The sequence below is a fragment of the Schistocerca gregaria genome, chromosome 4, assembly GCF_023897955.1.
Source record: "Schistocerca gregaria isolate iqSchGreg1 chromosome 4, iqSchGreg1.2, whole genome shotgun sequence".
Taxonomy (NCBI): domain Eukaryota; kingdom Metazoa; phylum Arthropoda; class Insecta; order Orthoptera; family Acrididae; genus Schistocerca; species Schistocerca gregaria.
The window spans coordinates 709232877-709259231 of NC_064923.1; the positions used below are offsets into that span (position 1 = coordinate 709232877).

At 45.1% G+C, this 26355-nt stretch overlaps 1 protein-coding gene across 1 annotated transcript in view; it reads right to left on the bottom strand.

The window, feature by feature from the left end:
* LOC126267877 (Down syndrome cell adhesion molecule-like protein Dscam2) overlaps positions 1 to 26355 on the bottom strand; it is a 1296028-nt gene that overhangs the window by 696434 nt on the left and 573239 nt on the right. The window contains exon 6 of the mRNA XM_049973186.1: positions 22442 to 22694. Within this exon, the coding sequence (XP_049829143.1) occupies positions 22442 to 22694 (253 nt within the window). The remainder of the gene's footprint in view (positions 1 to 22441; positions 22695 to 26355) is intronic.

Sequence of the window (26355 nt, forward strand, 5' to 3'; positions counted from 1 at the left end):
ATAGGTTGAGTAAAGAATAATGTCTTTCTTTTTTCTGGTATTATAATCATGAATATCACTGTTGTTTTTAAACTGGTCCATGTTGTTGAGAACAAATTTCATTAGTGAGTAAATCTTTTAAAAATATCCCTGCAAGATGTGCGACTATGAACCCCACACATCATCATAACCACTTTCTTTTCAGCAATGAATACTTTTTGTCTAAATGTTGAGTTACCCCAAAAGATTATTTCGTGGGATATCACAGAGTGAAAGTACGCAAAGTATGTTAGTTTACTAATTTCTTTATCCTCAAGATTGATAATTATTCTGATTGTGAAAGTTGCTGAACCTAGTCGCTTTAGAAGATCCAAGATATGAATTTTCCAATTAAGATTCTCATCTATGTGTACACCCAAAATCTTAGTATGCTCTATCTTGTCTACTGATTTCTGTTGATGTGTTATGTTTATTGAAGGAACTGTAGATTTAGCAGCAGAAAATTGGATGTACTGTGTTTTTTCAAAGTTTAGAGCAAGCCTATTTGCAGAAAACCAATTAAGGACTTCTCCAAAGACCTTACTTGTATCATTTTCAATTGGAATTTCTTTTACCGGATTAATAGTGATGCTTGTATCATCAGCAAACAGTGTCAGTTCAGCTTCCTGTTTCAGACAGGAAGGGAGGTCGTTCACATATATCATGTACAGAAGAGGGCCCATGATTGAACCCTGTGGAACACCTAATGTAATTTCACCCCAGTTAGATGAAGTGGCAAACTTATTTAAATCACTTGACCCGCATAAGGAAACGTTTTGCTTCCTGTTCTGTAGGTACGACTTAAACCACACACATGCTATTCCTTTTCTACTATAGAACTGTAATTTCTGTAACATAATGTCATGGTTCACATAATCAAATGCTTTGGACAATTCACAGATGATTCCTATTGGTGACATTTTTTTATTTATTACTTAAAGACTCTGTTATGTGGATATCGAAATTGTATATTGCTGTCTGAGAGGAACAGTATTTTTGAAATACGGACTGTGATTTACTAAGTATCCCATTACTGTTGAGATGGCTAAACACTCTCTCAAAGATTTTTGAAAATGCTCTAAGGAAGGATACTGGCCGATAATTATTAACATCTGTGGTGTCCCCTTTTTGTAGAGCGGCCTGAAAATGGCATATTTTAATGCTTACGTAAGCGCAATAAGGTGACCACACCTTAACGACGAAAGCACCACCAGCTCAGTACTTTACTGCTGGCTGTAGACATCATGGAGATAACGTTCTCTAGGCATTCGCCAAAGCCAAATCCGTCCATCGGATCGTCAGAGAGTAAAACGTGGTTCATCACTCCAGATCGCTCGTTTCCAACCATCCATTGTCCAGTGGCGTCTTTCTCTTCACTACCTCAAGCTTAGCACTGACGACAGAAATTATTGGTTTATGAGGACGATATTGCAGTGTCTCTGTTTTTCTGATTACGATGGAAAGTTCCTCTGGACATGCATGCGTGTTCAAAGGGACACGCACTGCAGCCTTACGAAATACATTCCATTTATTCGCATTTGCGAATAAGGGCAACGATCAGCTGTAGAATGGAATAAAGACAAGAAAAATTTGTACCGTACCCGGACTCGAACCCAGATTTCCTGCTTATCCTTAGCTGCAGCCTCACCATTTGGCTATCCATGCACGACTCACGACCGCATGTTGTCAACCACGAGTCTGCGACCCATATTAGACATCCATTATGTACATTTTCGTACAAGTCGGACGTTGGACTGTTAAGTACAGCGTCTGATCTGTAAGGGAATATATATAATGGGTGTAAGAGTATGGGTTGTGGACGCATTGTTGATGACGTATATAAGCTTAGGTCTGGCTGTGAGTCGTGTACGGATAGTCAAATGGTGACGCCGGCACGGTAGCTCAGCGTGTTCGGTCAGAGAGCCAGTTGGCCTCTGTAATAAGAAACTGAGTGGAAGGATCAACCACTGAACGTGAACAGGATGTCTTGCGACGTCCGCAACGACCAAACACAACGATCAATAACGAAAAAAAAAAATGTGGAGGCGGCCGCTCACGATAAGCAGGAAGTCTGGGTTCGAGTCCCGGTAGGGCACAAATTTTTGTCTTCATTCCATTCTAGAGCTGATGGTTTGAAACATTTTGTCTGAAGAACATAGATTTTGATGTACTGACAAAATTTCAGAAATAAAACATTCTTTCTAGTTTTATTAGTTCACTGATAAATACACTATGTGATCAAAAGTATCCGGACACTTGGCTGAAAATGACTTACAAGTTCGTGGCGCCCTCCATTGGTAATGCTGAAATTCAATACGGTGTTGGCCCACCCTTAGCCATGACGACAGCTTCCACTCTCGCAGGCATATGTTCAATCACCTGCTGGAAGGTTTCTTGGGGAATGGCAGACAATTCTTCACGGAGTGCTGCACTGAGGAGAGGTATCGATGTCTGTCGGTGAGGCCTGGTACGAACTCGGCGTTCTAAAACATCTCAAAGGTGTTCTGTAGGATTCAGATCAGGACTCTGTGCAGGCCAGTCCATTACAGGGATGTTATTGTCGTGTTATTGTCGTGTAACCACTCCGCCACAGGCCGTCCATTATGAACAGGCGCTCGATCGGGTTGAAAGGTGCATCCCCGAATTGCTCTTCAACATTGGGAAGCAACAAGGTGCTTAAAACATCAATGTAGGTCTGTGCTGTGATAGTGCCACGCAAAACAACAAGGGTGCAAGACCCCTCCATGAAAAACCCGACCACCGCCTCCGAATTTTACTGTTGGCACTCACACGCTGGCAGATGACGTTAATCGGCCATTCGCCATACCCACACCCTGCCGTCGGAACGCCACATTATGTTCCGTGATTCGTCACTCCGCACAACGTTTTTCCAGTGTTCAATTGCCCAGTGTTTACGTTCCTTACACCAAGCGAAGCGTCGTTTGGCATTTAACGCCATGATGTGTGGCTTATGAGCAGCCGCTCGTCGTGATATCCATGTTTTCTCACCTCCCGCCAACTGTCATAGTACTTGCAGTGGATCCTGATGCAGTTTGTAATTCCTGTGTGATGTTCGGGATAGACCCTCTTCAACTGTTGGCGATCGCTCTTGTGCAACGCAGCTAGCTCTTTATTCGCACGAAGTAATGGCCGCTATCGACAGGGGATCTCAAGTTGATTCCGTGTTTCTGGATTTCCGGAAGGCTTTTGACACCGTTCCTCACAAGCGACTTCTAATCAAGCTGCGGAGCTATGGGGTATCGTCTCAGTTGTGCGACTGGATTCGTGATTTCCTGTCAGGAAGGTCGCAGTTCGTAGTAACAGACGGCAAATCATCGAGTAAAACTGAAGTGATATCAGGTGTTCCCCAGGGAAGCGTCCTGGGACCTCTGCTGTTCCTGATCTATATAAATGACCTGGGTGACAATCTGAGCAGTTCTCTTAGGTTGTTCGCAGATGATGCTGTAATTTACCGTCTAGTAAGGTCATCCGAAGACCAGTATCAGCTGCAAAGCGATTTAGAAAAGATTGCTGTATGGTGTGTCAGGTGGCAGTTGACGCTAAATAACGAAAAGTGTGAGATGATCCACATGAGTTCCAAAAGAAATCCGTTGGAATTCGATTACTCGATAAATAGTACAATTCTCAAGGCTGTCAATTCAACTAAGTACCTGGGTGTTAAAATTACCAACAACTTCAGTTGGAAGGACCACATAGATAATATTGTCGGGAAGGCGAGCCAAAGGTTGCGTTTCATTGGCAGGGCACTTCGAAGATGCAACAAGTCCAGTAAAGAGACAGCTTACACTACACTCGTTCGTCCTCTGTTAGAATATTGCTGCGCGGTGTGGGATCCTTACCAGGTGGGATTGACGGAGGACATCGAGAGGGTGCAAAGAAGGGCAGCTCGTTTTGTATTATCGCGTTATAGGGGAGAGAGTGTGGCAGATATGATACACGAGTTGGGATGGAAGTCATTACAGCATAGACGTTTTTCGTCGCGGCGAGAGCTTTTTACGAAATTTCAGTCACCAACTTTCTCTTCCGAATGCGAAAATATTTTGTTGAGCCCAACCTACATAGGTAGGAATGATCATCAAAGTAAAATAAGAGAAATCAGAGCTCGAACAGAAAGGTTTAGGTGTTCGTTTTTCCCGCTCGCTGTTCGGGAGTGGAATAGTAGAGAGATAGTATGATTGTGGTTCGATGAACCCTCTGCCAAGCACTTAAATGTGAATTGCAGAGTAGTCATGTAGATGTAGATGTAGATGTAGATCTCTGTTACTCAACACACGAGGTCGGCCTGTACGCTTCTGTGCTGTAAGTTTAGCTTCATGTATCCACTTCATTATCTCATCGGGAACAGTGGACCAAGGGATGTTTAGGAGCGTGGAAATCTCGCGTACAGATGTATGACACAAGTGACACCCAATCACCTGACCACGTTCGAAGTCCGTGAGTTCCGCGGAGCGCCCCATTCTGCTCTCTCACGATGTCTAATGACTACTGAGGTCGCTGATATGGAGTACCTGGCAGCAGTTGGCAGCACAATGCACCTAATATGAAAAACGTATGCTTTTAGGGGTGTCCGGACACTTTTGATCACATAGTGTATATAGAATCCAAGTTAATTTTACAGCTTCTGTTTGACTTTATCAGAAAAGTAAGGATAATGCTGAAATTACCACCGTCATACCTTAGCAAAAGATCTTGCCGAGAAGCCAAAAAAATTCTGGTCCTACACAAAATCGCTGAGCCGTCGAAAGCTGCTATTCAGTCATGCGTTGACCAGTATGGTGTGGGAACAGGGGATAGTACAAGGAAAGCTAAATTTTTAAATTTCACAATTGAAAATAACTCACTCAGAAGGGTCGTACAAATATACCGTCGTGTGACAATCACACAGACTACCTGATGCAAGAGATAGTAATAGGGGCTCCAGTAAAGAGAAGCAACTGAAAGAGTTGAAAACAAGTACGTTGCCAGGTCCGCATGGAATCCCAATTAGGTTTTACAAACGGTACTCTACGGCGCTGGCCCCTTACTTATCTTCTATGTATCGCGAATCTCAAGCCCAGCGCAAAGACCCAAGCGCCTGGGAAAAGAACCTCCAAATTACAGACGTATGTTTTCTGCAGGAGTCTTGAATACGTTCCCAGTTCAAATATAATAAACTTCATTGTGATGGAAAAGCTGTCGTCAACAGATCGCACAGACGTAGAAAGCATCACTCGGGTGAAACTCATCTTGTTATTTTTTCACATCGTATCCCGCAAACAACAGATGAAGGACACAGACTTGATTCCACATTCCTAGAATTCAGAAAAATGTTTGATAGGGTGCCGCAGTGCATACAGTTAACGAAGGTACGAGCATATAGTGTAGGTTCCCAGATATGTGAGTGCCTCGAATTCTTTTTAAGTAATGGAACCTAGTACATTGTCCTCGACGGCGAGCGTTCGTCAAAAACAAGGTTATCATCAGGAGTGTCGCAGGGAAGTGTGATAGCACCGTTCTTATTCGCTGTATACATAAATGATCTGTCAGAGAGGGATATTTCAGTCCTAAAGTTACCAAAGGATGCTGTTGGTGATGTGACTGTCAAGTGGAAACGTGAAGAAACAACAGCAGCTAAAAACAAGACAGTACCGACGTCATGTACTGCAAAAAATCGCATCAAATCAGTAGATAGAATCACTCGTGAATCCCAAAGAGGTACCGGCAGCTCTCTCTGAGCACTATGGGACTCAATTGATGTGGTCATCAGTCCCCTAGAACTTAGAACTACTTAAACCTAACTAACCTAAGGACATCACACACATCCATGCCCGAGGCAGGATTCAAACCTGCGACCGTAGCAGTCACGCCGTTCCGGACTGCGGTACGGGCAGCAGTACAGCGACTGTGCTTAAGGACTTAAAAGAAATAGTCGAGCAGTAAACTAAGTGACTCTCGCACAGAACAACAATGAACTACTGGAATGAAATTTCCACTCTACAGCGGAGCGTGCGCTGAGAGAAAACTTCCTGGCAGATTAAAACTGGAAGGTAGGAGACGAGGTACTGGCAGAAGTAAAGATGTGAGGACGGGACGTGAGTCGTGCTTGGGTATCTCAGTTGGTAGAGTACTTGCCCGCGAAAGGCAAAGGTCCCGATTTCGAGTCTCGGTCCGGCACACACTTTTAATCTGCCAGGAAGTTTCAATGAACTACTTCTTCCCAAACTCCTTCGAATCAACAATAACGGCGTAGGAAACGAAGAGCCTTTAGTGAAGTGTACTATTTTCGCTAGTTTCAATATTGATGTATGCACAGGGTGTTCCAAAAAGTAGAAGACATTTCAGGCACTTATTGGCCGCACGTACACAATAAAAAAGTCCATTAGAAGAAGAGTCGGAAAATGTTTTATTCCAAATTATGGTCTTCAAAATAGTGATTTTCATAATAAAGTGTTTCTTCTAGCGGGTACTTGCCTTTGTAGACGATATTGACAGGAAAGTTAACTCCGAGACGAAGGATTTATTGAGTGACAAATTGCCTATTGGCTTCTGTCTCGGGTTCTTCGACCGACGTTCATCTCATGATTTTACTGACGTTTCGCCAGCATGAGTCGTTGGCACTGTCAAAGCTTCACCCTCCATTGCTGATGGTGAACTGGAGCCGAGCTCGCGGCCGCAGACTGTATGTACCTGGCGCGACAACGTCCGGGGGCTTCTCAGCGGTTATTTCCGGTGCGGTTCTCCTCTTCCTACCTGCGACGGTCGTTCGCAGCAGTACGGGAAGCCAGGATCCGTTTACCTTAAGGTTTTCCTCTTTCTTGTTGAAATTCTTCGCGTGTTTTTTATATTTCTACAGCTTCTCTGAACAAGCGCATGTAATAGTGCTTCTCTACAGCCAGAACTTCCGTGTCGGCGAATTTTATTACGTGGTCGGTCTCGGCCAGTTTCTCCACCTGCCCCAACCAGCAATGTCGCTTATGCTCTTTGATACTGGTGTTGATTGAACGTCCAGTCATTCCGACGTAAACGTTTCCGCATGTTCATGGTATACGGCATATTCCCGACGGTGAAAGTGGGTCCCTTTTCTTCTTTGCCGATCTAAGACACTCTTTGATCTTTCTTGTCAGTTTGAAAATCGTCTTTACGCCATGTTTGCAGAATATACGGACGATACTGTCCGTCACTCTGGGAATGGGTGGCAAAAAGGCCGTATCCGACATTTCTTTTTCTGATTCCTTACTTGGTCGAGTGTTTGGCTCTGTCACACCTCTAATATAATTTGTGGAATACCCATTGCTCCTCAGAACACTTTCCAGGTGTTGCATTTCGCGTCTGAGGTGCTGCGGGTCAAATATTCGTCCTGCTCGCGTTACGAGCGTATTAATCATGCCTCTTTTCTGGCTCGGGTGGTGGTTTGATAGTTTGTGCAGGTATCGGTCCGTGTGTGTCGGTTTTCGATACACGCTATGTCCCAGGTTTTCGCCATCCCTTGCGACCAGCACATCTAGAAACGGCAGTCTTTTTGTCATTTTCTACTTGCATGATGAATTTTATGTTGGCATGGAGGCTGTTGAAGTGTCTTAGGAAGTCACCGAGCTGTTCTTCACCACGGCTCCACACAACAAAAGTACCATCGACGTATTTGTACCACACATTAGGTTTGCAAATCGCCAAGTCCAGTGCCTGTGCTTCGAATTGTTCCATGAAGATGTTGGCCACCACTGGACTAAGAGGACTACCCATGGCGACGCCTTCCAGCTGTTCGCAGAATTCGCCATTCCACGTGAAATAGCTCATGGTGAGACATGCTTGTAAGAGCGTTTTTATGTATTGCGGGAAAATGAAACCGATCTGCTCCAGAGCGTCACTGAGTGGCAGTTTCGTAAACAAAGAAACAACATCAAAGCTGACCAGGATATCGTTTGGTGCAAGTTTCAGTTTCTTCAGCTTCTCAATGAAATGTCCTGAGTCCTTTATGAACGTGTCGATCCTCCCCACGTGTGGCTGGAGCAGAGAGGCCAAGTGTTTTGCCAGTTGATACGTCGGTGAACCAGGAGCGCTAACAATCGGTGTTATTGGAATGTTGTTCTTATGGATCTTCGGTAATCCATACAGCAGAGGTGGTAGGGCTTGTTTCTTGGGCAGGTTTCTCTGTATGTCCGGCGGCAGAGAAGACGCAATGATTAATCAATTCGTATTCCGTGTGATATGCTGCGTTGGATCTGCACTTAGGTTTTGGTACGTCGTCAGATCTAATAGGTCTCGGATATTTTGCTCATAATCTTCGGTCTTCATTACGACGGTGGCATTCCCTTTATCAGCAGGCAGTACCAATATGCTCTTGTCGGCGTTGAGATTCTCAATGGCTTGTGCCTCTGCTTTTTTCACGTCGCAACCTAGTGGTTTTGCTCGGGGCAGTATCCTGGCTGTTTCAGTGCGTATTTCCTCTGCCCTTTCACAAGGAAGGGTCCGAATGGCAGCGTCGGTGTTGGCAATGATGTCCTCCATAGCTATAGCTCTCGGGATGATAGCGAAATTCCCTCCTTTTTGAAGAACAGACACTTCCTCTTCGGTCAATTGTCGTTCAGTGAGGTTGACCACTGTGTGTGACATGTCGGGAATCGCCTTGTCGGTCTGCTTCCGGCACCTTTCAAACTTTTTCTTCTGTCGCTCGGTGCAGCGCTCGAGGTGTGTGTTTGTCCTTAGGATAATTTAGGTTAAGTAGTGTGTAAGCTTAGGGACTGATGACCTTACCAGTTAAGTCCCATAATATTTCACACATATTTTTAAATTTGATCTTGTCCCAGTCGTCTCGATGCATTCTGCTACTTAGTTTATAGAAAATTTCCAAACGTTCCAGATCCGTTCTTGCCAAGTCTCTCCGTGTTGTATGAATTCGATCACGAAGAAAAGCTCGTTCCATTCTGTCGTAGACATGATGTGCTTGGGCAGTGGTGAACAGGCGCTTACATTTCAAGAACTTCGGTATAGCACCTTCATCTCGGCACCGTGACAAAAAGGCGAGAGAGGACACCAATCGAGCTTTCTTCTTCCGTCGTTGGTCAAGGCTTCGGTACAATCTGCAAATCTTTTTCCCGTAGAGGCGTAATACAAAGTTGTTAAGGCTTTCGTGGCCACTCGTTGACAAACTGGCTATTGCCTTCTGTTTCGGGATCTTCGGCGGACGTCCATCTAATGATTTTACTGACGTTTCGCTAGCAAGAGTGGCTGGCATTGTTTATTGAGTGCTGTATTTGGTGCACATGTACTCAGATCAAGAGCTGTACGTTAAGGCGGACGAAAGTGCTGCGATACCTCGTCGTCCGTGCCAGGAGACGTATCCACAGCAAAGATATCCAGTTCGGAAGGCATTTGAATGTCTCCATCGCGATGTGTGCGCTCGAGGGAAGTTTACATCTGGTGGTATGGATTCGAGGTGATGGATTCCGTGCACGCTACTCCATATATCAGTACACGAAGGTTAGCGTTGCAAGTGAGTGTTTCTCTTACGACTGTCTGGAGAACATTGCCAGAACAACAGCTACATCCTCATCATTTGCAACGTGTACGGTCCCTGTCACCAGCAGAATACCTTGCGCGAAATATATTCCGCCAGTCGTTCTTCCTGCAGTATGCTACCAATTAGAACTTACCTGTCTTAGAATTATCGACCGATGGAACTGCGTTTACACGAGACAGTATTGCAAATTTAAACTGTCAGTACGTATGGGTATACGAAAACTCATATGCAGTTGTTTGATCTCATCTCCAAATGCGTTTTTGCCCCTACATGTGGACCAATATCATTGGTGATGGGCTTAGTTGCATAATACTTACTCGTGAACAAACTTACAGGACAGGCACACGAAAAACTTCCGGGAAAAAGCCATAGCTCAGGGTTTTTGTATGTACACCACTGATTATTCGTCAACAAGCTCACTTCTTGCATGATGGTGCTCCTGCACATTTTGTTCGGACACCCCAGGGGTACATGGTTCAAATATCTGATTGGTGGATATGTAGAGATGGACCAAATGCTTGGCCTTCACGCTCATCTAATTTGAACCCTGTCGGTTTCTAATCGTGTGGCAGTTTAATCATTGCTATAGTTGTCTTCAGTGTCTGACATGGAATCGCTTTGGAATCGACTTTGGGCAGGTTATGAGGGATTTGGGATCGTTTTCGCTGAACCATTAGACGTGGACTGGAGATCTGTGTTCAAGCAGATGGGCTGTTTGATTATCTCCAGTAAAGGCGAGAACCTGAGGGAAGAAAAATGTTCCAGTGCTCCGGACACAAGTTGGTTCAAAATGGTTCAAATGGCTCTGAGCACTATGGGACTCAAGTGCTGTGGTCGTTAGTCCCATAGAACTTAGAACTACTTAAACCTAACTAACCTAAGGACATCACACACATCTATGCCCGAGGCAGGATTCGAACCTGCGACCGTAGCAGTCGCACGGCTCCGGACTGCGCGCCTAGAACCGCGACACCACCGCTGCCGGCGGACACAAGTTGCACTGCCCTTTTTTCGTATACACGGAGGCAACAATACATGAAATTATACTGTCTTGTTTTGAGAAACACCCTGTATACAAGGTGGTCAATTGATAGTGACCGGGCCAAATATCTCACGAAACAAGCATCAAACGAAAAAACTACAAAGAACTAAACTCGTCTAGCTTGAAGGGGGAATCCAGATGGCGCTATGGTTGGCCCGCTGGATGGCGCGGCCATAGGTCAAACGGATAACGACTGCTTTAAAAAAAAATAGAAACCCTCATTTTTTCTTACATATTCGTGTAGTACGTAAAGAATTATGAATGTTTTAGTTCGGCCATTTTTTCGCTTTGTGATAGATGGCGCTGTAATAGTCACAAACGTATAAGTACGTGGTATCACATAACATTCTGCCAGTGCGGACGGTATTCGCTTCTTGATACATCACCCGTGTTAAAATGGACCGTTTACCAATTGCGGAAAAGGTCGATATCGTGTTAATGTATGGCTATTGTGATCAAAATGCCCAACGGGCGCGTGCTATGTATACTGCTCGGTACTCTGGACAACATCATCCAGATGTCCGGGCCGTTCGCCGGATAGTTGCGTTATTTAAGGAAACAGGAAGTGTTCAACCACATGTGAAACGTCAACCACGACCTGCAACAAATAATGACGCCCAGGTAGGTGTTTTTTGCTGCTGTCGCGCCTAATCACATACCAGTAGCAGACAAATTGCGCGAGAATCGGGAATCTCAACAACGTCGGTGTTGAGAATCAACATCGATTGCACCCGTACCGTATTTCTATGCACCAGCAATTTCATGTTGACGGCTTTCAACGTCGTGTACAGTTTTGCCACTGGGCACAAGAGAAATTACGGGACGATGACAGATTTTCTGCACGCGTTCTATTTAGCGACGAAGCGTCATTCAGCAATAGCGGTAACGTAAACCCGCAAAATATGCACTATTGGACAACGGAAAATCCACGATGGCTGCGGCAAGTGGAAGATTGTAATAACAAATCAAAATTTCGCGCCGTTATCAAAAATGGTTCAAATGGCTGTGAGCACTATGGGACTTAATTTCTGAGGTCATCAGTCCCCTAGAACTTAGAACTACTTAAACCTAACTAACCTAAGGACATCACACACATCCTTGACCGAGGTAGGATTCGAACCTGCGACCGTAGCGGTCACGCGGTTCCAGGCTGAAGCGCCTAGAACAGCACGGCCACACCGGCAGGCCCCGAGGCAGGATTCGAACCTGCGACCGTATCGGTCGCGCGGTTCCAGACTGTAGCGCCTAGAACCGCTCGGCCACTCCGGCCGGCGCGCCGTTATCCTGTAAGTTGGTAACCGTGCTACAAACAGCGTGCAGAATGGGCTGTAGGTGGCAGCATAGTGCAGATGCACACATATCGTCGCAGCATCAGTATAAAGATGGGGGCCCCACTTGCGACTTGCACTAGGGAAGAACAGCGTTGTGTTATTCGGTTTATGCGTAGTGAAGGTTTGAAACCTATTGAAAGTAATCTACAACTGAAGGTTCAGTACACTGATGCATGTTTGTCGCAGCAGCAAGTCTACGAATAAAGTAGGAAGTTCGCAAATGGTGTGACTTCAGTGGAAAATGCTCCTCGTCCAGGTCAGGCACAACGAGTTTTGACTCCACATAACATTGCAGCAATTGAAGCCATAGTGAAGGAAAACCGTCGTGTGACACTGAATGACATTGCAACATGTTTACAGATTAGTCATGGTGTAAGTAGGCTGTTTAGGTTTTCTTATTGGTATCGCCACGTAGCGCTCCGTATGAAAATCACTGGCTGTGCTGTGTGTGGTCAGTGGCTGGTTGGACATAGTTGTAATACTCGGCATTGTAGTGTTGGGCAGCTGGATGTGAACAGCGCGTAGCGTTGCGCAGTTGGAGGTGAGCCGCCAGCAGTGGTGGATGTGGGGAGAGAGATGGCGGAGTTTTGAAATTAGCAAGACTGGATGTCATGAACTGCTATATCTATTATGACTATTAAGGTAAATACATTGTTTGTTCTGTATTAAAATCTTTCATTTGCTAACTATGCCTATCAGTAGTTAGTGCCTTCCGTAGTTTGAATCTTTTATTTAGCTTGCAGTAGTGGTGCAGTAGTTCGAACAGAACTATCAGCAGGGAAGATTATGCTAACTCTCTTTTGAGGCGAAAAAGGCGTCAGTTTGGAGCATCACATGCCTAGACGGACCACTGTCACCAGTGCATCATACACATATCTCCTAAAAAATCATCTGCGGCCTGCAATCAAATCAAAGCGACGTGGATTGTTGTCAGCAGGTGTCCTTTTGCAATATGACAATGCAAGGCCCCACACTGCCCGTACAACAGTTGTAAGAATTACAGACCTGCATTTTGATTGTCTTCTTCATCCACCATACTCACCAGACCTTGCCCCAAGTGAGTTCCATATGTTTGGACCACTCAGAGACGCAGTGGGAGGAAAGAAGTTCCGTTCTGATGAAGAGGTACGTCACGCAGTGCATGAGTTGTTGCACGGACTACCAAAGGATTTATTTTCTAAAGGAATTTATGCACTTTGTAAGCGCTGGAGGACTTGCATTGAGCGTGGGGAGATTACTTGAAAAGTGATACTGCTTTGTACCACTTTTGCACAGTAAATAATATTTAAAAAAAATGTAAGGTTTTCATTTGACTCACACTCGTACAATTCTTGTGGTCGACATCGTAGTCTACGTCTCGCATCTTCAATAACCTCCCTATCATCAACATACTGCTGGAGGCGATTCTTCAATCTCCTGAGGCTAGTACAATACACTCAAGAGTTGATCGTTGCACCATGAGGGTGCACATCTAACAAAATAACCCCTTCACTGTCCCGGAAGACCGTCACCATGATTTTACCAGTTGGTGGTGCGGCTTTGAACTTTTTCTTCGGGAAGAATGTGGTGTGGCCCAACTCCAAAGATTTTCGTCTAGTATCCGGTTCGAAGTGATGAACTCATGTTTCATCGCCCGTGACAATCTTCGACAAAACGCGCAAGCAATTTCGAACGAGTGGTCCTTTGTTGCTCTTTATGGTCTTATGATAGGCGGCGAGGAACCTAGTGGTTGAGTATCTCAACTGGTGATCGAGTATGTCAGCACTACCAACAGAGACATCCATTTTGCGGCATTCTGTTTGATTGTGATCCTTCGATCACCTCTAATGAGAATGTCCACACGTTCCAACATTGCAGTAGTCACAGCTGTATTCGGTCGGTCAGCGCGCGGGCGATCGGGCAGGTATGCGCGACAATGTTGCGATGGGGAAAGACGCCACGTCCAGCGATTCACTCTGCTTTTGTTCACTGCCAAGTCTCGTTGAACATTCTGCAAGTACCTATGAATATCTGCGGTGGGTTTACTTTCCACTGAAAGAAACCCAGTAACAGCTCGCTGCTCGTAACTCACCTCCGTTACAGATGCCATTTTGAAGGCTACGTACAGCGCCGCCACGTATCGGAACATCATGAAACTATAGGGAGTGAGGAGGGAATCTTCCACGATTTCCCCACAACGAATTCCTTTTATGTTTCAACCGCAATTTGCCAAGAAAGAAAGTGTGGCATTACTTGTAGTACGTCCCTCGTACTATAAAGATACCGGTTGAATAACTACCGCACCATTTATAAGCCTTAAAAAAAGTAACGGAGGCTCCGCATCATTTCCCCGCCGGTGCATTCCAGCGGTCGCTATGTGCGTGGCAGATCTAATTACTGCGGGCTGGTATGCCGGGCTCCGCAAAAGCCTCTTCCCGCATTCCGCGTGCTCAAATACTGGAGTGGGGCTCTCGGCACGCATCGCTTGAGCACTGACGTAATAAAATGCTTCGGAATTCACTCGTGGTACTGCGAACAAAAGTAGTACACTTCACAACCGATACAAGACTTATTTTCCTATACATTTGTTTCTGAATCTATTGAGTTGTAAAAACAATTCATTATCAGAATATGTGCAGGTCAATTAAACTTCCACGTACGATCAGATCCGCATTGCGTGTGATTCATAGGTTTGAGACAGCATTTCACTCAGTTTCAGCAAATAATGCAGCGATAGATCTTGACAAACAAGCAAATAATTCTGTCTACGCTAATATACTGATGTATACAGGGTGGTCCATTGAACGTGACCGGGCCAAATATCTCACGAAATAAGCATCTAACGAAAAAACTACAAAGAACGAAACTCGTCTGGCTTGAATCGGGAAACCAGATGGTGCTCCAATGTGATACATGTACCTTTGTGAACTTACCATTTCTGAGAACGCATGCTGTTACAGCGTGATTACCTGTAAATACCACATTAATGCAATAAATGCTCAAAATTATGTCCGTCAACCTCAATGCACTTGGCAATACGTGTAACGACATTCCTCTCAACAGCGAGTAGTTCGCCTTCCGTAATGTTCGCACGCGCATTGACAATGCGCTGTTGCATGTTGTCAGGCGTTGTCTGTGGATCACGATAGCAAATATCCTTCAACTTTCCCCACAGAAAGAAATCCGGGGACGCCAGATCCGGTGAAAGTGCGGTCCAACATGTGGTGCTTTGATGACCAATCCACCTGTCATGAAATATGCTATTCCGCTTCAACAGCACGCGAGCTATGTGCCGGACATCCATCATGTTGGAAGTACATCGCCATTCCATCATGCAGTGAAACATCTGGTAGTAACAACGGCAGAGCATTACGTAGGAAATCAGCATGCATTGAACCATTTAGATTGCCATCGATAAAATGGGGGCCAATTATCCTTCGTCCCATAATGCCGCACCATACATTAGCCCTCGCACCATGGGGACTTAAAGGTCCTCCCAGTAAGATGGCGTACGGCTGTCGCACTTAACGGAGATTATATTGAAAAATAGTGTTTCGTAAGCGAAAGAGTTAGGAATGAGTGTTGTTTTGGAATCCAGAACATAAATAACCTGCTTTGAGAAAAAAGTGTTGCATTACTTATCGAAGCCCCTCAAGCGAAATTCGGGCACTCGGGTTTCGCAGCGCGACTCCTCACATGCCAGCGATAAAAAAATGTCTGTCACAAAATTTCCCACGAGGAATACATTCGGCAGAAAAAGGACGGTAAAGAGTGGCAATCTGGCAACACTGTAACCACATGTATCGTAACTAGCCTGTCGCTACGACTGAGTTGTGCTGTAGAGTTGGTGCAGTGGACAGAGTTTTGGATTGACATGTAGGAGGTCGAGGGTTCGATCCTGTGTTCAAGAATATGTTTTTTATTTGGTAAATGTAGTCCAAGTGGTACGGTATCTGGCTACTTAATCGTCAACATCGATTGCAGGAAGTCCTCTCGAAAACAAGTGAACTTACATACGACAATCGTAGAAATGGAACAATAGTCAGCTTTGAGAGATGCCATTTCCACGACGTGGGCTCGAATTTATTCGCACCACTTCCTCTACTCGAAGCGAAACCTGTTTTCTTTGTATCCTCCTCTGATGGTCATATAGATTAGTACCAACTATTATTCTTGCCTCGTTCAGGTCCATTACATTTCGTTAGGGCCTTACGTTGCCAGTAGGACTAGCTACATGCTTTGCGAATATTGTCCAAACTCGATTACTATTTTTATTACCACCATGGTCCATTAATTGTCTGAACTGTCTATTTCTTATTTGTCTAACCACGTTTTTGTTGTGTCCAGTGTTATAAAGTGTTGTGAATTTAGGGTACATGTGACACAAGAAACGGTGTATACTACTGTATGAAATGTCAGAATGAAATTAGCAAATAAAAAAAATGCACCCCAACCCACGATTGAACTCTCAACCTCCTGCATGCTAACCAAAACTCTATTCACTGCACCAACTGTGCAGCACGTAAAATGTGCAGTGTGAGGTAGTTACCATACATGTTGTTAGAGTATTGCCAGTTGACACACTTTGTCCTTTTTCTACCGGATATACTCGCCAGACGAAATTTTGTGAGGGACTTTCTTTTCATCACTGGCATGTGAGGAGTCGCGCTGCGAAGCCCGAGTGCGTGAATTTCGCTTCACCCTGTGTAATAACTGGTGATCCCTGTAGGAACCGGCAGTCAACAACGATCGTAGATAAATGTAACGTAATACGTATACATCATCTAAGAGGGCCGTTGCTGTTCGATTGCATCGTTGACGAAAAATAACTCGGAACCGTACCTATCGTACAATACTTCGGACTAATCATCCGGAACGATCAGAATTGGAAAAACCAGACGAAGTAACTATTCGAAAAGCAGATGACTGGCTGAGGTTCATTGGAAATATTTTAAGGAATTGTAATTTAGCCATGAAATAAGTGGCGTACAAAATACCTGTTTGACCGATTTTTGACAACTGTTCATCAATATGGGACCTTTAGCAAGTCACATTGACAGAAGAGCGGCGCGTTTCATAACGGTGTCCGTTAGGGAGCGCGAGGGTGTTGCATGTTCAATAAACTCCAGTGGCTATCACTATGAGAGAGGCGCTGTGCGTCACGGGTAGGTATACTGCTGGAATTTGGAGGGCTTACATTCGAAGAAAAGTCGGACATCATATAAGAGGCATTCATATAAAAACGAGACAGATGGGAAAAAAGTAAGTAAACTGTTTATTATTTCGAAAGTAATAACGATTAGTACATTTATCCCACTATTGAGACAAGATGGTCAGTGCCACCTCGGAGACGCGTTTTCGTTTGCCTACGGATCTATGACTGTAGTGAGGTGTGCACCTCTTCGTCCGAAGCAAATCGAGGGCCACGAATGTCTTTCTTCAGGGCTCCAAAAACAGGACGGCACCCAAAAGCTGTCTCCCGATCACGTTGTAAAGACCACCACATGCTCAGCAGCTGACAGCTGAGTGACATGCACTGCCTTTTTCCGTGGCTTCAGGTGCCTCATATTGCGGGGCCAGCACCTTCGTCCCTATAGTCACGGTGACCTCACGCTATGTGGCGTCCAAGATTCTTCGACGACTGGGAAACGACTGGGATACCTCTGGCAACATGCTCCCGTACCTTCAGTTCCAACAGATAATTAACATGTTATGTTATTTTATCTATTTCACCGTTAACTTTTTCGCAGCAGTGGAGTTAATTATATGATAATCTTTCTTTCTTCTTTCTTTTGCTTGTGCCCTTTGCTCGGAATGACGCAGGGTCGGTATGGTTAATCGGATGCACCAAGGTTAGGTTAAAGGGTGGCCGAATGCCCTTCCTGCCACCTCCCCGTACCCCTGGGACGGAATTAGTGTACCCCAACCATGTGTGTCTAGTGTAATCCATGGAATAGTGTGAATGTGTTCAGATGTCTGCGAGCCGTGTAACTGAGGAGGGACGTGGGGACCAGCCCGGTATTCACCTAGTGGGATGTGGAAAACCGCCTAAAACCCGCATCCAGGCCTCCGTCGTTCAGCCGCCGGGTGGACTCGATCCGAGGCCGGCCCGCCTACCCAAGTCCAGGAAGCAGCTCATTAACGCTCTCGGCTAACCTGGCGGATTAGTTAATTATATGATAATACAGTGAAGTAAAGTCGAGTATGAACCCTCAGGTTGCTGCCTGCTATTGCACTTATTCACAAGGACTCTGAAGTTATACCAAACGAGATGGCGCAATTGTTAAGGCACTGGACTTTCGTTCAGTGTCAGTGGGCCTTCACAACCCCATCTCACTTTCCAGTTTCATGTTTTTCTGAGTAGGTTAAGGCAAATAACGGAATATTTCTGTTGAAAAATTCATTGTCAGTTTCCTTCCACAACATTTAGCGCATCTTGCCAAGTGTGTAGGCTGTGGTGATTGCAGGTGCAATGGTTTTTTATTCTGTTACTGCAGATGATACGGAAAATAAACGAAAGATTCTCCAATCCTGAGTCATTTCACCGCCTATTGCTTTCGAAAAGCAGCAAATTAGTCGCATAGCGTAATGTAATCATCGAACGATCCAAGGAATGGATCACTATCCGTGGTGTTTATCTTCATTTTAAGAGACACCACCGAGAGCTTTCGTATTTCCGACTATTTGAACAAAATATTACGATCAGCAGCCGTTTGCCATTCCCATATCCCATTTTCACTCCCTCTCCCCCTCCTTCCAGGAGACATATTTGGGAGTGAGCTGGAGGGTGAGGAGGTTATGAGATAACAAGGGAAACTTAATTACGTTGAGAAACACGACGAGATTACTGGAAGTGAGCAAAGCGGAAATCTGTAGTATTCAATTAGTGGAGATCTTCAATTTACCTGATACAAGCACAAACATTTATAGGAATAATACTAAAGAGGTTATCATTCAGCTGTCACGACGTTGTACTCCGATAGAATACACGCGAGAGAAATGGTTTAGACTCCTATCAAACAATCATATTTCCGTGTATGTCTTCAAAGAGACACGAGAGTATAAGTGTTTGCAGAAGTTCCAGATAGTCAGCAGCATCATACGTAAAAATGAAAGGAAAATATACAATTAAAACCTCAAAATGTTGCGAGAGCCATGGTTAAAACTCCAGCAGATCGTAAATCACGCTCTATATAAAACAACTAAAACGATGGAAGACATCAAAGACCAATGTAGTTTCATGTTACCTCTCGGAGAAGGTGCGAAAATACAAACCGTTACACCATTGTTACAACTCCAAACGTAGGGGAATTTGTATAAGAGGGTCACTCAAAAAGAAATGCACACTATTTTTGTAAAAATACAGTTTTCATTCTGCATGTGTGAAAGTATTACAGTGTGTAGATACATCCTTCCCGCTTGTTTTCAAACTTATTTCAACCTGTTCCCGTGAGTGGCGCCGTCACAGCATGTCTTCAAGATAGCTGCTACACTTGACGTTCGTTAGAAGCAACGTGCTGTCGTAGAATTCCTGTGCTGTGAAAACGAGACAGTGTGAAACATCCACAAGAGGTTGAAAAAGGTGTATGGAGATGCTGCTGTCGATCACATAACAGTTAGCCGGTGGGCAAGCAGGTTACAAGATGAAAGCGGCCACGGCAATATTGAGGATTGTCCTCGCAGCGGCAGGCCCTGTAATGCACGCACTCCAGATAATGTGCAGAGAGTTAACGAATTGGTGACTGCTGACAGACGCATCACAGTGAACGAATTGTCACGCTACGTTGGGATAGGGGAAGGAAGTGTTTCTAGAATATTGAAAGTGTTGGCGTTAAAAAAGGTTTGTGCCACGTGGGTTCCCAGGATATTGACAGTAGCTCACAAAGAAACAAGAAAAACGGTGTGCAGCGAACTTTTGGAACAGTACGAGAATGGTGGAGATGAATTTCTTTGAAGAATTCTGACAGGTGATGAAACATGGTTCTATCATTTTCACCAGACACGAAGAGACAAACAATGGAGTGGCATCATGCAAAATCACGCAAGAAAAAAAATTCAAATCCACACCTTCTGCTGGAAAAGATATGGCTACGGCGTTTTTCGATTCCGAAGGACTCTTGCTTGTGGACACCATGCCAAGTGGAACCACCATAAATTGTGATGCATATGTGACGACACTGAAGAAACTTCAACCTCGACTGAGTCGTGTTCGACCACATCGGCAAAAGCAGGATGTTTTGCTGTTGCACGACAATGAACGGCCACATGCCAGTCAAAAAACCATGGAAGGGATCAAAAAACTCGGATGGACAACACTGAAACACCCGCCTCACAGTCCTGACCCGGCTCCATGTGATCATCACCTCTTTGGGAAAGTGAAAGACTCTCTTCGTGGAACAAGGTTTGAAGATGATGAGTCCCATGTGCACGCTGCGAAACAGTGGCTCCAACAGGTTGGTCCTGAATTTTACCGTGCGGGCATACAGGCGCTGGTTCCAAGATGGCGTAAGGCAGTTGAGAGGGATGGAAATTATGTGGAGAAATGAAAATATTGTTCCTAAGGGATGAATCTACACAGTGTAAAACTTTCAAACATGTAGAATAATAAATGGATTTAAAAAAAATAGTGTGCATTTCATTAGGAGTGACTCTCGTAAAATACTTTATGATAACTCGTGTATTTTCAAAAATACCAGTGCATGAAAACTATAATAACCATGATTCTCCTTAGTGGGACACCTTAATTACATAGATCTTTTTCAAAGAAATTTCCACCAGGTGGCAGCAGTAGCAGCGGAGGGTATACAGGGCGTTACAAGCAGGTACAGCCAAACTTTCAGGAAACATTCCTCACACACAACGAGAGAAAATATGTTATGTGGACATGTATCCGGAAACGCTTACTTTCCATGTTAGAGCTCATTTTATTACTTCTCTTCAAATCACATTAATCATGGAATGGAAACACACAGCAACAGAACGTACCAGCGTGACTTCAAACACTTTGTTACAGGAAATGTTCAAAATATCCTCCGTTAGCCAGGATACATGCATCCACCCTTCGTCGCATGGAATGTCTGATGCGCTGATGCAGCCCTGGAGAATGGCGTATTGTATCACAGCCGTCCACAATACGAGCACGAAGAGTCTCTACATTTGGTACCGGGGTTGCGTAGAGAAGAGCTTTCAAATGCCCCCATAAATGAAAGTCAAGTGGGTTGAGGTCAGGAGAGCGTGGAGGCCATGGACTTGGTCCGCCTCAACAAATCCATCGGTCACCGAATCTGTTGTTGAGAAGCATACGAACACTTCGACTGAAATGTGCGGGAGCTCCATCGTACATGAACCACATGTTGTGTCGTACTTGTAAAGGCACATGTTGTAGCAGCACAGGTAGAGTATCCCGTATGAAAACATGATATCGTGCTCCATTGAGCGTAGGTGGAAGAACATGGGGCCCAATCAAGACATCACCAACAATGCCTGCCCAAACGTTCACAGAAAATCTGTGTTGATGACGTGATTGCACAATTGCGTGCGGATTCTCGTCGGCCCACACATGTTGATTGTGAAAATTTACAATTTGATCACGTTGGAATGAAGCCTCATCCGTAAAGAGAACATTTGCACTGAAATGAGAGCTGACACATTGTTGGATGAACCATTCGCAGAAGTGTACCCGTGGAGGCCAATCAGCTGCTGATAGTGCCTGCACTCTCTGTACATGGTACGGAAACAACTGGTTCTCCCGTAGCACTCTCGATACAGTGATGTGGTCAACGTTACCTCGTACAGCAGCAACTTCTCTGACGCTGACATTAGGGTTATCGTCAACTGAACGAAGAATTGCCTCGTCCATTGCAGGTGTCCTCGTCGTTCTAGGTCTTCCCCAGTCGCGAGTCATAGGCTGGAATGTTCCGTGCTCCCTAAGACGCCGATCAATTGCTTCGAACGTCTTCCTGTCGGGACACCGTCATTCTGGAAATCTGTCTCGATACAAACGTACCGCGCCACAGCTATTGCCCCGTGCTAATCCATACAGCAAATGGGCATCTGCCAACTCCGCATTTGTAAACATTGCACTGATTGGAAAACCACGTTCGTGATGAACCTGTTGATGCTACGTACTGATGTGCTTGATGCTAGTACTGAGGAGCAATGAGTCGCATGTCAACACAAGCACCGAAGTCAACATTACCTTCCTTCAATTGGGCCAACTGGCGGTGAATCGAGGAAGTACAGTACATACTGACGAAACTAAAATGAACTCTAACATGGAAATTAAGCGTTTCCGGACACATGTCCGCATATCATCTTTTCTTTATTTGTGTGTGAGGAACGTTTCCTGAAAGTTTGGCCGTACCTTTTTGTAACACCCTGTATAAAGCATGTCGGAAGGATGTGCAGCCATTGACGTAATGCAGAAATGGAGCAGTTGATCCGATGTCCAAAAGAGCACGGTCATTGGCTTTTCGGCCAGCTGCTGGCCGGGCGGTGCGACTTGCTAGGCTACACCCTGGTGCGAGCGGGCCTCGGCCACCGCGCGCGCCTCACCTCCCAGCTGCAGCTCGGCGGCGGCCTGCGCCGTGTCGCCCTCGGTCCGCCGCACCACGCACTGGTACATGCCGCGGTCCTCGCGGCCCACGCTAGCCACCACCAGCAGGTCCCGCGACGGCCCGGGCAGCGGCCGCGCGTCCTTGTACCACGTGATGCTGAGCGGCTGCTGCGGGTGCACCGAGCCCGACGCGTCCACGCACCGGAACTCCGCCCTTCCGCCCAGGTGCACACTCAGCCGCGGCGGCTGAACCTGTCCACACAAACACGTGGCGGCTGTCGTACTCAGTAGCGCACAAATGTTTCTAATGCACAACCATAATTTTTTATGCTCGCTGCCTCACTGCAGAAGTTCCACAAAATGAATCCAGATGTCTCTGGTTTAATCCATCGTCGTTCCTTCAGGTGGCAACAGCTTTACCATTTTGCCACAAATGAATGTAGGATGAAACTGACTGGTAAGAAATGAGGAGCTACTCCACTGAATTGGCAAGGGAAGGAATATATTAAAACCATTGCCTAGAAGAAGGGACAGGGTGATGGGACATGCATTAAGATGGTTCAAATGGCTCTGAGCACCAAGGGACTCAACTTCTGAGGTCATCAGTCCCCTAGAACTTAGAACTACTTAAACCTAACTAACCTAAGGATGTCACACACATCCATGCCCGAGGCAGGATTCGAACCTGCGACCGTAGCAGTCCTGCGGTTCCGGACTGCAGCGCTAGAACCGCACGACCACCGCGGCCGGCCATGCATTAAGACATCAAGAAATTACGTCCTTACAAGGGAACCTTCCCATCGCACCCCCTCTCAGATTTAGTTATAGGTTGCCACAGTGGATAGGCCTTGAAAAACTGAACATAGATCAATCGAGAAAACAGGAAGAACTTGTGTGGAACTATGAAAAAATTAAGCAAAATATAGGAAGTGAGTAGTCCATCCGCAAGATAGGCAACATCAAGCATACTGTGAGTTCAGGAGCGCCGTGGTCCCGTGGTTAGCGTGAGCAGCTGCGGAACGACAGGATCTTAGTTCAAGTCTTCCCTCGAGTTAAATACTTAATTTTTTTATTTTCAGGCAATTATTATCTGTCCGTCAGTCCGTCCGATGCGAGGTAACTGCGCCGTAGTATGGGGACGCTACACCTAAATAAATATCGAAACACACGAAGTCAATCGACAACATATTCCTGTCATGTGACGCACATGCCGTCACCAGTGTCGTTTGGAATGTATCAGGCGTGTTTTCCTGTGGAGGAATCGGTTGACCTATGACCTTGCGATCAAACGTTTTCGGTTCCCATTGGAGAGGCACGTCCTTTCGTCTACTAATCGCACGGTTTTGCCGTGCTGTCGCAAAACACAGACACTAAACTTATTACAGTGAACAGAGACGTCAATGAACGAACGGACAGATTATAACTTTGCGAAAATACAGAGAGTAAGACTTGAACCAAGGACCTCTCGTTCCGCAGCTACTCACGCTAACCACGGGACCACGGCGCTCCTGAGTCCACATTATCCTTGATGTTCCCTATCTTGCGCATGGACTACTCAGTTTATGTATTTTGTTTATTTTTTTCATAGTTCGACACAAGTTCTTCCTGTTTTCTCGATTGACCTGCGTTCAGTTTTTCAAGACCTATCCATTGTTCCAACTTATAACTAAATCTGAGGGGGGGGCGCGATGGGGAGGTTTCCTTGTTAGTAGAAGAGGGAGCTGTAGAAACTGTAGGGGAAGACAAATATCGGAAAATAGCTGCAACTTTAGTAATAAAAGGTCAGATTTTTTTCGTGTAAAAAAAAGAAAGTAGTATATTAGTTGTGTCTAATTTGCTTGTTGTTGTTGTGGTTTTCAGTCCAGAGACTGGTTTGATGCAGCTCTCCATGCTACTGTATCCTGTGAAAGCTTCTTCATCTCCCAGTACCTTCTGCAACCTACATCCTTTTGAATCTGTTTAGTGTATTCATCTCTTTATTTCCCTCTACGATTTTTACCCTTCACGCTGCCCTCCAATACTAAACTGGTGATGTCTAATTTGCTCACACTATAGTAATTCGATTTCCTGGTAAAATTTTGTCTTGTAGGTATGTAATTGTTGTTAGAGAAAAAATCTATTATTGTTTTCTGCAGTGCTTCTTCAACAACAGACTTTCCATAGACTGATCGTTATCGTCGATCATTTTATTAATTTAGCCACTCGAATGCGCACCTAAATATCTGTCCATACTTTTCCCTACCTTCTACGATGGTTGCCCAGAAAGTTATGCACCACATTTTTTTCTCAGCCGAAAACAATGCAACTAATGCAAGAAGTTACACATGTATTATTTGAAGTGTCCTGGATGAGCGCGCCACGTTTCCGTCGCTTCCGACACATAGCATAGTTAGAGGACAGTTTGAAAATGGCGTCTGTAGGTAATGCACGTAACAAGCAACGACCCGTCATTGCATTTCTCACTGTGTAAGTAGGCTGTTTAAGTTTTCATGTTGGTAACGCCACGTAGCGCTCTATATGAAAATCACTGGATGTGCTGTGTGCAGTCTGTGGCTGGATGGCATTGTTGGAGTAGTCGCTATTGTAGAGTTGGGCAGTTGGCTGTTAACAGCGCGTAGCGTTGTGCAGTTGGAGGTGAGCCGCCAGCAGTGGTGGATGTGGGAAGAGAGACGGCAGAATTTTAAGAGCGGACGATCTGGACGTGTATCCGTCAGAAAAAGGAAATTTCATTTGCTACCTATGCCTATCAGTAGTTAGTGCCTTCAGTAGTTAAAATCTTTTATTTAGCTGGCAGTATTGGCGCTCGCTGTATTGCAGTAGTTCGAGTAACGAAGATTTTTGTGAAGTAAGTGATTCATCAAAGGTGTACGTCATTGCTAGTCATGGCCATTGTTTTGTAGGGATTATTGAAAGTCAGATTGCGTTGCGCTTAAAATATTGTGTGTCAGTTTACTGTTCATCGGAATAAGTAAAGAGAGAAAAGTCTGAGTACGTTCGGTTTCGCTCAGCTGTTTGAAAATCAGATAACATAAGAGGTTTACCAGCAGTCTTCCTTAATTTTTCTAAGGGGATGATTCAACTGCAGAGAAAGAAATTGTGGAGAATATTCACAAACGCTTGTGCAAAGTCTATGGAGTATCTGCGTCGACAGAAGTACAGGTAATCGTTTGGCACGGATGGTGAGGTCATCAGAAGGCAGTTAGGCGGAGCTCCACGATTTGCAGCGATCGACGAGACCATCCATAGCGGTCGCACCTTGACAGCCCTGATCTAGCCCACTCGGACTTCCACTTGTTTGGGCCATTATAGGATGCCATTCGTGAAAGACATTTTGAGGACGATGAGGAGGTGATCGGCGCAGTGAAAGCACTGGCTCCGCCGCCAGGACGAGGATGGGTACTGACAGGGCATGCACGTCCTTGTTTCGCGCTAGACGAAGGCCACAGAACGGGGTGGAGATTACGTGGAAAAATAGGTTGTGTAGATAAAACACCATTCTCTCGTGTGTGTAATTCTCACCATGTATAATAAAGAATTGTTGAAGAAAAAAAAAGTGGTAACTCTCGTACATTTCTAAAGTACTTGGAACGGGAGTTTTGATTTCGCTCAGTTCCTCGTTTCTACATTGGTGCGAACTTTTTTTCTCTGAACAATCCTTGCCACTGGAGATAAAAATAAAAAAATGAAGTAAAATCGCAGTACGTGCTTCTAACAACGAAAACATTAAATGATTTTAACACAACAGTCACTAATTTCCACTTCGAGACGGTACCACAGCAGACTCGAAAGTACAAAACGTGAGTGCCAAAAAATGGTTCAAATGGCTCTGAGCACTATGGGACTTAACTTCTGAGGTCAGCAGTCCCGTAGAACTTAGAGCTACTTAAACCTAAGTAACCTATGGACATCACAC